The following is a 14008-nucleotide window of genomic DNA, read 5'->3' as shown; positions in this document are numbered from 1 at the left end:
TTCTGGTATGCCTCCCGTCCGTCTTGTATTGCAAAGTTATGTGAAGACTTTAAATTCCTCGTATCCAGTGTTCTTCTCAGATTTCAGTAGCAGAAAAAAGGCCATATTCTCAAAGCCATAAGACTATTTCTAGGTAAACTTTAAACTAAGATACGTCAGCAAGTTGGAACTGCAAAATTTAATTACTTATAATATTACATAATTTTCTTATCAGAAAAGGATAACCATTCACTGGCAAATAGATATGATCAATATAAACTTGAATAGCAACATATTTGTAGATTTTTTTCAAAGGCTATCTTGTTTAAATAATCTTCAGGAATTCCTTCACAATGCAAGTAGAATGAAATGCCTGATTTCCTGCAAGTTTTTGCTTACACTTTTAAATAAAACTGCTTCATTACTGCTTTTTACTTGTTTATGTACATTTACTATAGATATTCAAATAACAGATATGTTTATGCTCAAAGGTAAAATGGGAATAAAAGCATGTGGTCTTACCTCTGCTTTCCTTTCCTGTATAAATTTGATTAAACTCGTATGGATTTCTTTCAGGTATCTGACTCCAAAAAAAAGCTGTGGGCATTATGTGCAAAATTAGGAAAAGGCTGCCAAAGTGCTTTAAGGCTCCACATCCCAGTCTTAGTTTTCATCTTCTTAAATGTGACAACAACTTTGGAGGAATTAAATATTCAAGACAGTGAAGAGTTTTGTCACTTGAGTAGCAGGGCTAGGGGTAGGGAACTTGAAGATACATGTGAACCCATCCTGAATTGGGTTTCTGTCAGCTCTAACAGCCAGGTCTCTCTACCAGACTGCAGGGAAAAGTTATGCTGAACTCCCATCCTCAGCCAGTTGAGAATCTACAGGGCTATTTTCTATTACTTGTGTGGCTTGCATTTAAATTAGTCTCACCTGGAGGGAGAGGAGCTTTGGGGAGGTGCTCCAAAACTCACTCTCTGCAACTGCTGCTACTGGACAATGTGTCTTCCCTCTCCCCCATTATCCTCCCACAACTAACAGTCTTTTAAGCCTTGGTTCTGACCAGACTTTTCTGGACAGTTTGCTGGATCTATTTTCTTCACATAGCAGTAATGCCATGATAGGTCATGGATAAGCCCTGATCTCTCATATAGTTGAATCCTGACAACAGATAATCAAATGCAGACTCAAAATTCCATGTAATTACACAGGGATAATTTCCCAGTAAAACACAATTTCAGATAAACAAAAAAGGCTGTGATGATATAGGATTCAAATATCAGAAACTGCACCAACGAATGCATAAACTGCTTCTAGTTAATGGCTGGACATGACCCAGTCCAAAGGCTCAGGAGCATCCATTTCTTGTAGCTCACACACCTGGACTGTCCGTGAAACTGCACACTGAATGAGACACAGTTTCTCACTGCAGTTGTTAGAAGGAATTTGTTTGACATGAACTCTAAAAATAAGGAAATCCCAAACTAACTCTTTTTACAGGTTTCCTGTGATAACTGGCAACCTATGATGTTTGACACAATGTACTTTAACTGTGTCACGGTGAAAAGAATTCCTGAGATTCCTGACAATGGCAGCTGGTTATGCTTAAGAAAGAAACACATCTTGTTCTTGTTATTCACCACTAACTCTGGGGAGGAAGACAGCATCTTTCATACACTTACAATTGGTTCAAAATTAAATTCCTGGGAATCAAAACCACTGAATAACTTATGTCAATGTCAGACAAGGTAAAGCAATGTATGAAGGATACAGACCTGCTTTTAAAATTAATCATCCTTAAACAAAACAAAAAAAATTTGATGGCATACTGGTCTCCCAGAGACTGTTAGTGTTCTACAGCAAAGAAAAAATTATAGGATTTTAAAATAGTTTATTACTATCAGGGAAAAATCCATCTGGGGGGGAAAACAAAATCAAACCATCACACGACAAAAACATCCCAACTTTTACCTCTGACCTTGGCAACCCCTCAGCTGGACCTTCACAACTTTGGATTTGGGAAGTCAGAGGTATTATGTGAAATGCAGCAACCCACAAGCAGCAATAAGGTCTTAGGGACATGTGCAGACTTGTCTAAAGGTGTCAAAGAAATCAAATCCCAGAAGCGTAGGCAACCAGGGTCAAGGACAAAGGGAGTTTAGAACTTCAGCATGTGTCAAGCTTGCTCATCAAAGTTAATACTTTCTCCAATTACCTTTTCTCCTATCTATATCTTCTGCAAGAAATGGTCCCTCCACTATCAAGGATAGTTTCTGAATTTGTGAAAGCTTGTGACAGTCACCCTCACCAAGCCTTGCTGTGCATTTAGAGTGTATTTTGTGATCTTGTGATGTATGGAAGACACATAGAAAATGTGGTTCAGGTCCAGCCTGCCTAAAACATACCCGTGCCTTTAGGGCTGGCTGCTGGCTTGTGGAAGTCACAGCAGGCAGATTACATGCAGAAATGTAACAATAAAAATTTAAAATAATGAAGTAATAAATTCTAGTCTTACTGCAGTAAAATATTTGAAAAGTAAACAACATACAAAGTATGAATATCACTGGATGATTTGGACATAATTTATAATTAACTTCTTGCTAGCAGCACCATCATATAAAATGAGACAACATCCAACACATTCAAGACATCGTTGTATACCCTAAAATTAAGCATTATAAACATAGTTATTCTCAGAATAATTAAATCAAAGTTTCACGGGCACTTTGGGCAAGTTTGTGATAACATTTCAACTTAATATAGTGACCAATTTTAACTAAACATTTGTTTAACACATTGTGCAATACAGATTTGATAGTAGTTTGGATCTGTAATCTTGGTATTTTTCATTAGTCTGTAACCTTTCAATGCCATTTATCTAAACTGTGTAAGCATTAAGTCTGTAGGACTACGACCAGTATACCAAGGTAAAGTTTGTTAGAAAAAAACAGAAGTTTCTTTATTAACAACTTCTTTGAAATGTGCTGTAATTTCTAAACATTCCTCAGCAATGCAATTATTTTTCAGTGCCATGAATTTCAATAAAACTCCTTGCAAATATTGTATGAGAGCAAAAGTGTTCAAGAACTTCAAGAACAGTAGTAATAAACTGCAGTAATAAACTTGCAATAATAAACTGAGCAGAGGCCCCTGATTGTAAAATACAGCCAGTTGACCAGACCAGATTGCCTTGACATTGGGGAGTATCTACTGCTGGTAGTTGTCTAGAGCAGGTGTACACCAAATTATCACAGCAGGTAAAACAGGATCCAGGACACATGGAGGTGGAGCTGACCCTGCCTTATAACAGGAGTCTCTATTGGCCTTGGATTCCAGGATTGTCCTTCCTTGGCCTTATCCCTTTTCTGTATTTAGCTTTCAGCTCATTCTAAGAGCCTCAGCCACTCTTATTCTCCAGAAAGCACACAGAATGACATCATGAAGTGGTGTAATACTCCTAATCTGCATGTGCATTATTTTCTCTCACTTGCCTCTTCCTTGTGTTTTGTGGGGCCATACACTCTGTGTGCATGCATGGACACGTGTAAATTCTAAGCTCAAGAAGGTCCCACTCCTGATTAACCTTAAAATGACCTCAAAATAAATGTTTGGTGACACACACTCCCTAATCAAGTTGTATGGGTACATTTCACAATGTCATCTCACAGCTATGACGTGGTGGGCAATGGCTGAGACTTTACAGTACACAGAGGTGACACATTTCTTTCCAAAATAAAAGCATGAGTAAATATCTAATACCAACACTAACTTAAATTATGTCATCAGTTTGGAAGAGGAAATTGCTCCACAGATTAATGAGGAATTCTACATGGAAGTCAAAGGTATGATGTAAGTCTTATAGCATTAATCAAGAGCTAAATATGATCTGACCTACTTCAAACAGCCCAGCCTTTAAGAGAGAGAGAAGATAAAAAAACAGGCAGAGTATGAGTGTCCATATTTATCTCTGATGTAACACCAACAAATCCAACAGAATTCCTTGAAGTTCAGTGTGCCTCAGAGCACCACATGGCAAGTTGCATGGGTCATCCTGTAATCTGCAAGGTATGATGGATTGAAAAAGCAATGACATTTTCCATTCCTATTTAGGAAACATTATACTAAGAAATAAGATATCATGGGACTATATCTCAGAAAAGCATTTATTTCTATGCAACAATGGGTGTAATTCACTAGACAGTTTCACAAATTTGAATATGAACACACTCTAGGGAGTCCTCTGGAATGAACAGATCACAGGGTTTCCTAGAAAATCTGATTTTTTTTCTATATTGTACAAACTAAACATAATTATGCTGTACATAACTATTGAAAAAATGTAAGAAATTAAATCGGTTATATTCTATTTTCTCAAAACACTAAAACTTGGATATCAGTCATCCATCTGATCAAGTCAGACTAACTGTACTGATCCCCAGACATAGTGATTCCCTCTTCCTTAGTGCTGACACCAAACACGATAGTGTTCCCAGGCCCCCCTGAAGGTACGTTCTAAAGAGAGAGACATTAATAGATAATGACTGGGAAGAGAACACATAAATAGCTTTTAAAAAATTAACAAACCTCGATTTCTTTGGACACATGAGCAATAAGAAAAAGTATCTTTTTAGGAAGTATCTCTAAAAATTTCTCAGTCATAACTTGCTTCTGGCTTCACACTCCATGCCATGGGCCACTATTTTCTTGTGATGACGAGGAGTGTCCTCTCTGGCCAAAGTTCCTAGCCACTGACAGCCCTTCACATTTAGCATTTTCAGTCACTGATCAGGATCTCTAACCCAAGTGCTGCATTTCCAAAAGAACAAGACCCTTGCCAACAAACTGGGAATTCAGCAGCCCCAGGGAGGGGGGAACTAAAGGAGCTGTTACTTTCCCACTATTTCCAGCACAGGTCTGTGTCACACTGTTTGCATCATGCATCATTCATCTGCTGTGATGAAATGTAACCCTGCATTTTAAAAAAAGACCTCTGCAACAGTGAGGATACTATATCTTTGTGAGAAGCATTTCACATATTTTCCATGGGCATCAACTGCTCCTGCGACTATTTAAATCTCTGTGGCCCTCTTCAGAGGGCATTATTCACTTTAGGAAGTCCATTCAGAAGGTGCTGAGCATAAGAACAGGAGAAGCCAGGATGGCAGCAGACAGCAACATGTCTCCTGAAGAGAAGCCGAGCACAGCTCCTGTGAAAAGGGCTGTCCACAAGATCCGAATGGCCAGCCAGGTCTTCAGCTTGGCACGAGGCTGGCAGCAGTGGGCATCTGACCACCATGTAAAGCAAGAGCAAGAGCCCTCTGGATGGGTCCCCGCTGCAGTAAGCTCATCAGCTCAGCCTGTACAAGAAAGTTCCTTTGAAAAATGGCAAATTCCATCTGTCAAGAGGGACCAAGAAAAAGATGATGAAAAATCCTTAGCAAAGGAATCAGTGACAATAACAGATGCTGAAAAAAAATCAAGGGAATCGGATGAAGACCTCAAAACGTTCAGCATTAAAAGCAAAGAGGTGACCAAAACAGTCGTCAGCAAAGCCTATGAACGAGGGGGTGATGTCAGCCTCCTCAGTGAAAGATATGAGAACAACAGCAGTCCTGAGATGACCAAACTCAAAGAAGAATCAAGTGCTATTGACAAAATTCTTAGTGGCAAATTACCTTCAGCCATAAGAAGGAAGTGTTCAAATGTGGTATCCGAGCTGACCAAGGGCTGGGAGAAGATGGAAGAGGACAAAGATGGGGACAAGGGAGAGCTGCTGCTTAAGTGTCGTGATGACAGCCTGGATGCCCAGGACAGTGGCTATGGGGAAGCAGAGGACAAGCTCGAGCAGGAAGACAGTGACCGGGAGGTGACAGCTGTGAGGATTAAACGGCCTGCCCCATCTCTGTGAGTAAATCATCATCTTCATTACATCAACACAAATGGCAGAGGGATACAGCTTTCCATGAGGAAAATGGGAGTGGGGGGGGAATAGTAGGAAGTAGTCAAAGATAAACTATTACTCTCAACTTAGAAGAAATTAATCAAAATTAAGGAGACCTTTCACATATCACTCTGTGCTTAAGCAGTTAACAATACTGGACTATATATCTATTACAAAATATCAGGAAGTTATACTTGGGAGATGTTAAATATATTTAATTTTCACACTGGACTTACCAGTTCATCAAAATAACTACTTACTTCTTAAGTAAGCACTTCAGCCCATATTTCAGAATCACAACTTTAACCTCATCAGAAACTTTCAGCTATTCATTTATTTCAGCAAATGTTGTCTATATAAATATGTTTGACAAGTAATATTTCCAAGTACTTATTCATTATTTTGCTTAGTATAAATTGTAAATATTTTCAGGAGCAATTTGAAGAAAATGTCCCAAATTAATGTTACAGGAATTACTTTCAGATACCTCTTACCAAAAGTTGGGTTCACTGCTTGTCTTTGGAAGCTTTCCATGCATTTGGAATTCACCAGGTCAAAGGAAGGAAAATTACACAGTATCTTGGACTCCAAGTTCACACCATATCTCAATCACATTTTCAAAAATTAGAAACTGGATCAGCACCAATGATGAAAAACTGATTAAAATGCCAGAACAGACTTTGTGATCCCTGTGCAGAGAGGCAGGCAGGCTGTATCATGGTCACTGTTTTGGTTTTACACCTCACTACTGATGAACGTGAGCCATTAGACTGTGACTAACACAGTTACAGATTTCAACCACACAGTATCTTTAAGCACAGCTACCTGAACACACACCCAGAGCTATTTTAGCTATTCAGATGGGATTGGAATGATGCTTTGCTGTACAGCTGAGCAGTCAGCTCCTGTAAGAAGAAAATGGTTAATGGCTCAATTGAAAAAAGCTACCCAGTAACCCAGGGTTTGCAAGTTTGTGGTACCTGTTTTGGCAAGGACTGTGTGCACCATCCTTTCATGGAGGACCTCAAACCAAAGATTCCAAATATACAGTGGAAAAAGGATACATTTGCAGCACTTATCTGCAAACAACACCAATTAAAATAATTTTCTCAGTTTGAAATGTCATAGGAGAAACAGACAAACTGTCTAGCTTCTGTTAAACTTTTCTTATATTTTCCTTGTATGTGTAATTTTGGTGCTGTTACATTGAAAAAAGATTGATTAGCCATATTTACTGTGGTCCAAATGATTGAAATAATACCCTCTATGTTACTTACAGTTTTTCCTTCCACTCAAATCGGACACAAAAATAATTTTCTGCACTTATAGTGCTGCTATCAGTACTTGTCAAATTATTCATTTTTAAAAAATTATTTTACAGCCTCAGAATGTAACATTTCAGCCTGCTAGCTTTATGAACATGAATGTGGTTTAATCTTCTTCAAAAAAGCTATAACTACACAGTTATTAAAACATATCTCCCATTCTCCTCTCCATATTCCAGGAAAAAAGCATCAGTGCAACTATTTTGTTTTCCTCACATCAGCACCTTCATTATTTCCAGCTTCACTACTTACTGGGATAAGGTTGACTTCCTTAGTAGAAGACCTGCTGACTCCTACTGGCATAAGAGACACTATTCTGTTCCTGCTTAGGAACAAAAAGGAAGCAAAAAATGGAATATGAAACCCTAAACATTAAAACGGGATTCATACCTTTCCCCTACAGACAGAATCAGGGTGAATATGTGATACAGACATTATTTGCCTAGGTCAGAATGCAATTAGAATGATAATTCTGGTTAACAGGTTAACTTAGTTGATTGTTGCATGTAAAGCACTTCTTAGAGTGGGTAAAAGTTCAAAACTTCACTTCGGATTCACAATCCTTTGTGTAGGTGTAGTAGAAACATGAAAAAATTCTTCTTTGTGTACAAAATTAATGTTTTAAACTTGTCATTAAGCTAAAGAATGCCCAAAAAAGCACTTCATCAACTGAAAATGGTTAAAAATTACAAGCTGCATTTAAAAAGTAAGGTTTTTACCAAGCCCACGTGAGGCATGACAAAAGCAAAAGGACAGATAATATGGCTTTCTCAGCCACTGAGGAGATTATTTGGATGAGGGAGGCAATAATAATATTCTGCTAGAAAGGCTAATGAGTTTCAGTAGAAAAAGGAGGGAATACATTTTAGACAGTTAAATTAAAGCAAGTGACAAAGACTGCACAGCCTTATGCTGTCTCACTCCTCTCCACTCAACCTGGGGAACCAAAGCTCAAGGACTTTCTCAGAGGTCACAGTCTCTGGAGAGAAGGGAAAGCAGTTAGTTATGGCTGAGGAATAAGCCCTACGTGACAACATCTACTCATAAACTCAGCACTGAGACTGATGGCGTCACTTCTTCAAGGCAATTTTGATTCACTTAGGATGTTTTTTACCCCTGACTTAAATGGCAGCTTCCCACATGAAGAGCTAGTGAAGCAATCTGAGCTTCAGCTGGAGTTCAGACTGTGCTGGCACAGGGTTTCTGTGACCTTTGGGATAGCCATAGGCTTCAGGAGATGAATTCCTTTGCATAGCCAAACCCTGTGTCCACGGTTCCTCTGGACAATGAAGGTACAATTCAGGCAAAGGGACAAAGGATCACAACTTCCCCTTTCTCTATATGACAACAGCTTATATAGAGGAGCATTTGATTTACTGTCAGGAAACCAAACTGTCTAGATTTACCCTGTTAGTATATTTTAATGCTTTCCTGCCAACACCTACCTGTTAGTCATTTACACAAAATTTCCAGGTACAGACATGGTGCCTACTCTCAGGATGCTCTGTAGTCACACCACAGAAAAAAGGTGCACTTACTTGGCAACTCAGTATGATCAATTCTTCTGATGGTTTTTCACCAAATTGATAGGGAAGAGTATTTTGGAGCTTTTAAAACATAGTTCCTCAATACAGCTAAGCCAGTATTAGGGCAGCTCCACAGTTAATAAAGTAGTGCAGCTCTCCTAGTTCTTTTTCTATCCCTGGCACTAGGTGTTTGCAGTTCTTACCTTAGCATAGCCCTGGCCAATACTGGCATCTTTCTGGTGCACCGATCTGAACTGGGAACATCTCTATGACTCCTGTTCTCTATTTCAACTAGCTCAGTAGAAAACAAAGGAATCTCCAAACAGCGGGGGAACAGAATTTCCTGCAACTTTGCAGCACTGTGTACTGTTTGCTAAGTGCACTTTGATTCTCCGGTGTTAGCATTCAGCTGACATTATTGGGGAGGTTTCAGAGCAGCCTTTTGGGGAGTAAAATATTAGAAAACAAATTACTTTGACACAGCCACAGCACAGCACAGTCCCCAGCTGAGTCCTGTACATACACATTGACAGGACGAGGACAGCACAAGGACTAGCCCAGACTATCTATAGCTCCCACACAACATGTGAGATTGGCCACAAGAGGATAGAATATCTGCCTGGAGTCATCCAGAACTATTACAAGCTAAAAAAAAATAAAAAATATTTGAAGGTCTGTCCTTATCCTTTGTTCTTGACACTTTCAGGCTTCTACTCTACCCATGAGAATGTGAATTTTGGACTTCAATATTTGTTTAGAACCATATTCCAAATACAGAAGCATAAACAGAGCTACTGCACTCAATAACTCAAGTAGCTTTTTGTTGTTGCTATAATCATTGACATTCGTTACAGTGGACAGATTTTTCTAGGCACTACCCTCTAGTTTTCAGCCAGTTCATACACCTACAGTGAACAGCATCTCTAACCTCAGGGCATGCACACTTCAGGCAGGCAGGAATGGGGAACTGCATGACTGACCAAAGGTACAGAAAGTGCAGGTAATCAGCAACATAGTTTTGCTCCCTTACAGAATTAAGTCATTCTGGGGCAAATTTTGTCAAAACGGCCTCAGATTGGGGCTGGAAGGTGGTAGTATAGACAGGATAAAGCTGTGATCACAGAACTTGCCTTTGAGTGCAAACTGAATGTGGATGAACAGACCCTAGAAGTGGTGAACTCGTGCCACCTGGTGGATTCCAGCTTGTCTCAAAAACAGTAACCCAGTCACAGCAGAGACCAGTGAATAGCAGAACTGCATCAGGAAAGGAGGAGATGCAAAACTCAGGTTGTGTTTCTGTGTCTTTCAGCACCAGCCGGCTGAGTGAGGAGGCGCGGAGCAACGCGCGCAGGAAATGCAGCGCTGTGCACAGCCTCAAGGACAGGTGGCAGGAATGGGCCGACCAACACATCATAACACAGAAGCTGAACCCCTTCAGCGAGGAGTTCGATCACGAGCTGGCCATGGCCACGCGCCTGCACAAAGGAGATGAAGGATACGGCCACCCAAAGGAAGGAACCAAAACTGCTGAGAGAGCCAAGAGAGCTGAGGCCCACATCCACCGGGAGATCAGGGACATGTGCTTCATCATTGAATCCATGGCCAAGCCACGGCCCGACGGCAAGATCCAAGTCACTTTTGGGGAACTCTTTGATAGATACGTTCGTATTTCAGATAAGGTTGTTGGGATTCTGATGAGAGCCAGGAAACACGGGCTGGTGGACTTTGAAGGAGAAATGTTATGGCAAGGAAGAGATGATAATGTCATAATTACTTTATTAAAATAAGTTAGGCTATAACCAGAACAACTTTTGGAAAACTCTTCTCCCTTGCCATTAGCATTTGCACATTTTGAATATAAGATTCCCCTGTTCACCACATAGAAAACAGTATTTTTTTAAATATGTATTTTATAACTAGTGAGTGATAACCCAAACATCCGAATGGACTTCATTTTGTACCAGAAGGCAATTAAGGCAATTGCAGGACAATTAAGTTAATTACTACCTGGAAAATAAGGAGAATGAGCAGCTGATGATAAAAGCCCATAGAAATATAAATACCTACAAACTAATTCCAACTTCTTGTTACATTATGATATTCCCAACTTGTTTAAACTGGAATGTCAGGAATATGAAACATGCCAGATCAGAAGCTGAATGACAATATAAACTCAGAGAAATTTTTTGATCTGAAAAATGGTCTTGTGCATGCACTTCCTAATTAATTGATATGAATACAAGTAAAATTACCTATTTTAATACAGAATCAGGGACATCACATTTGTTTTCTTTAGAAGCACAATATGTAACGATTACTACAGTATTATCTTGTTGATACAACTGTTGACACAGCTTTCTCTTACGTATCATATAAAAAATGCTTCTTTTTATAAATGGGGTTTTATATATTCATTGTATTTATATAACTATTTTAGATTGTTTCATATTTAAGCTTATGGAGGTTGGAATATAATGAATAAAAAAAAGTTTTGATTAAATAGCTACCTAAAAAGTACCTTCTATGAATCATTGTGCAATGTCTCATCTGATTATCTATGCAGATATCATTGTTATAAATACAGGGAAAAATAATATGTAACATATAAAAACTAGCCAGGTACTTGTACTTTTGTATACAGCAAAAAAAGTGACTAACATCATTATCTTCCATTCTGAAATGTACCTCTGTGAGAAAAGAAAAGGCACTCATAACTTTGAGGAAAATATTTTTCCACATTACACAGAAATACTGACCTAATTTTATACCACTTGCCATTCCAATGTCACTGAAACTATGTACTTCAGTCCAGGTGATGCTGAAGAGGACTAAATGCTAATGAACTAATAATACTAACACTTAAAATCGTATTATTCACAAATCTGAGAACTCTGTCAGGTCTCTGCTGCTTACTGGATTAGAGAGGTCAGTTTCTCTACTACTGTAAAAATTGATGTCCTGGTAAAATGTGTACACTTCACATGAAAAGCATTTGTTTCAGAGAAGATGTCTGGGCAAGTAATGCAAAAGAAGTGTTTTTTTCCCCTTAAGATTCTTTCAAACTGAAAGAGCAAATATCTTCTTACAGAAGTAGAGGTGTATTAACGTCTTGTTTCTGATAGAACAAATATTGCTGTCTTAATTATGAGTACAGGTACTCCAGTTTGAAGCTTCAATATACAAATAAAACAAATATTTTATAACTTAATGATAGAAGAACCGACTACTATATCTATTCTAAATCTATGTAAATCACGAATACCTTAAACATAGTTATATTATGTGACTCTAGGGAAGAAAAAATTAATTGTAAGATGGAATCAATGGAGCTCATTTAATGTTTTCTTGAGATCTCTTAGACTACTCAAGTTGACCTACAAAATTGATGTCTTAGTGTAATACTTACATAATTTTTACCTGCATATTAACTTATTCTTTACATCTTTATATAATGACTTTTTATAGCTGTCTAAATTGTCTTGACAAAATTTTGTTGTCAAAGGAACACGAAGTATAAATAAAACCTTTATTATTTCTTGGATTTTTCTCACACATACTAGAAAACAAATATGTGTGCATATTCAGTGAAGTAAAATATCAGTAAGTTGCTTCAAAATACAAGCACATTCTCCTTTTGACCAGTTGTTAAAATACTTCCTGTGAAGGTTTCTCTGTCCAAAGCACCAGAAAAAGATTTCAGAGTATACGGCAACAGACCTCGTACAAAACACCTGTATGAGGAATACACACTAAAGGCATCTAATTGTTAAGTGAATTACACATTTCTGCTCGTGAGAATTCTCACCCTACCACGTGAAAACACAGGAGCTATAACAATGTAATCACTACTATGTATTATCACCTCACTGATTAGTAGCTCACTTCAGGGAACTTAAGCCTCCCATTCAGTCATCCCAGTGTTAAAATCTATGCAAAATAAATCAAATCCCCAACTTTTTCCTATTTTCTCCCTCAAACAATTTTATTTCCAATTGGATGAGAAAACCATGTGACATAACTAGTATTTTTGCTCATCCTACCCTCCACTATTTACCCTTGAGTAGGCAGTATCATGCAAAACCTAATTTCTGAAAATAATTTACCATTTTTTTAAAAGAAATATTAAATACTGATGTAAGTTATGGTGTATGGAAGCATTTCATGTAGGCTATACATTTATAAAAATTTTTACATTAAGTTGTGTGAAAAATTTATCCATGGTGTGGAGATAATAAATCTGACCTCATTAAAAAATAATCAAACAGAAGTACTCCCTGAATTACCCACCCTAACTCTCCTACCATACTGTGTCGCATTCCTGTGAAACTAGCATAAATGTAAATATTCTAAGTAGAGAGAAGATAAAGTTTGAATCCAACTTGATTAAAGCAGTCACTATAAATTTTTATTTAAGACCTGCTTTCCTAGTTCTGACTTGCTTTGAAATAAAACCCTTAACCTTTGAGACAATGAGAAACTTTCAGCTACTCTCATGGTAGCTCATAGTTGCACATTATTTTCTTAAATACTGTATTCACTCCCAAAATGTTTTACTTGAAACAGAGCTCCTGAACTCTCCTGTCTGAAGCTAGTGTTGCTTTTGCACATCCTTGGTAGTGAAAAAAATTGTAACTTCTTCTGAAGGAACTTAAATACATTTTTCATGTTCTAATACAGCTATCATGCTTAAGTGACAGCATGGAACTTGTATCAGAAGAAATAAATTTGACTTTTACACCTTTGTATTTTTCAAAGTCTCACCACAGTTGCTGCAGTGATTTGGAGTGGAAGGTTCACTGGACATGTATCCCAGACAGTAGAAATCAGCTCCCTCCTCCACAGTAATTCCTTCTTTACAAGTGTTTCTGTTCAGCCAAGGTTCAGTAATACAGCTCATTTTTAAAACAGGGGAAAGCTACTGAAATAAAATTAGCTGTAGTGAAGAGTATACTATATTCATGGTGTATGTTCAATCATTACTCATCACAGAACAGATAATGGCAGGCCCTCCTCTCACAGCATTTCAGCTGCTATGTACACATTTCACTGCCCCTACACCTCAACTAAAGCCACTGCTGACACCTCAGGGCACAAAGCAGTATAGCATTCAACAGCATGTGTACTATTAGCAGTGCAATTATCACAAGAAAAAAACAAACTAGGATTACAAAGCCTGTAAAGTAAGCAGGACAGCGGAAAGCAGAGCTGGCACTGGCATGTCTGCAGTGAGACAG

At 38.2% G+C, this 14008-nt stretch overlaps 1 protein-coding gene across 1 annotated transcript; it reads left to right on the top strand.

Annotated features, from left to right (window-relative positions):
• The first annotated feature begins 5033 nt into the window (after nt 1-5033).
• On the top strand, nt 5034-12326 carry ABRA (actin binding Rho activating protein). The gene is made up of 2 exons (XM_058833209.1): nt 5034-5886; nt 10084-12326. The coding sequence occupies exons 1-2, from the start codon at nt 5141-5143 to the stop codon at nt 10559-10561; spliced, it is 1224 nt and encodes a 407-aa protein (XP_058689192.1). The 5' UTR covers nt 5034-5140; the 3' UTR covers nt 10562-12326.
• Nucleotides 12327-14008: the final 1682 nt, after the last annotated feature.

The sequence above is a fragment of the Poecile atricapillus genome, chromosome 2 (assembly GCF_030490865.1).
Source record: "Poecile atricapillus isolate bPoeAtr1 chromosome 2, bPoeAtr1.hap1, whole genome shotgun sequence".
NCBI lineage: Eukaryota > Metazoa > Chordata > Aves > Passeriformes > Paridae > Poecile > Poecile atricapillus.
This window is presented reverse-complemented; position numbering and strand designations above follow the sequence as displayed.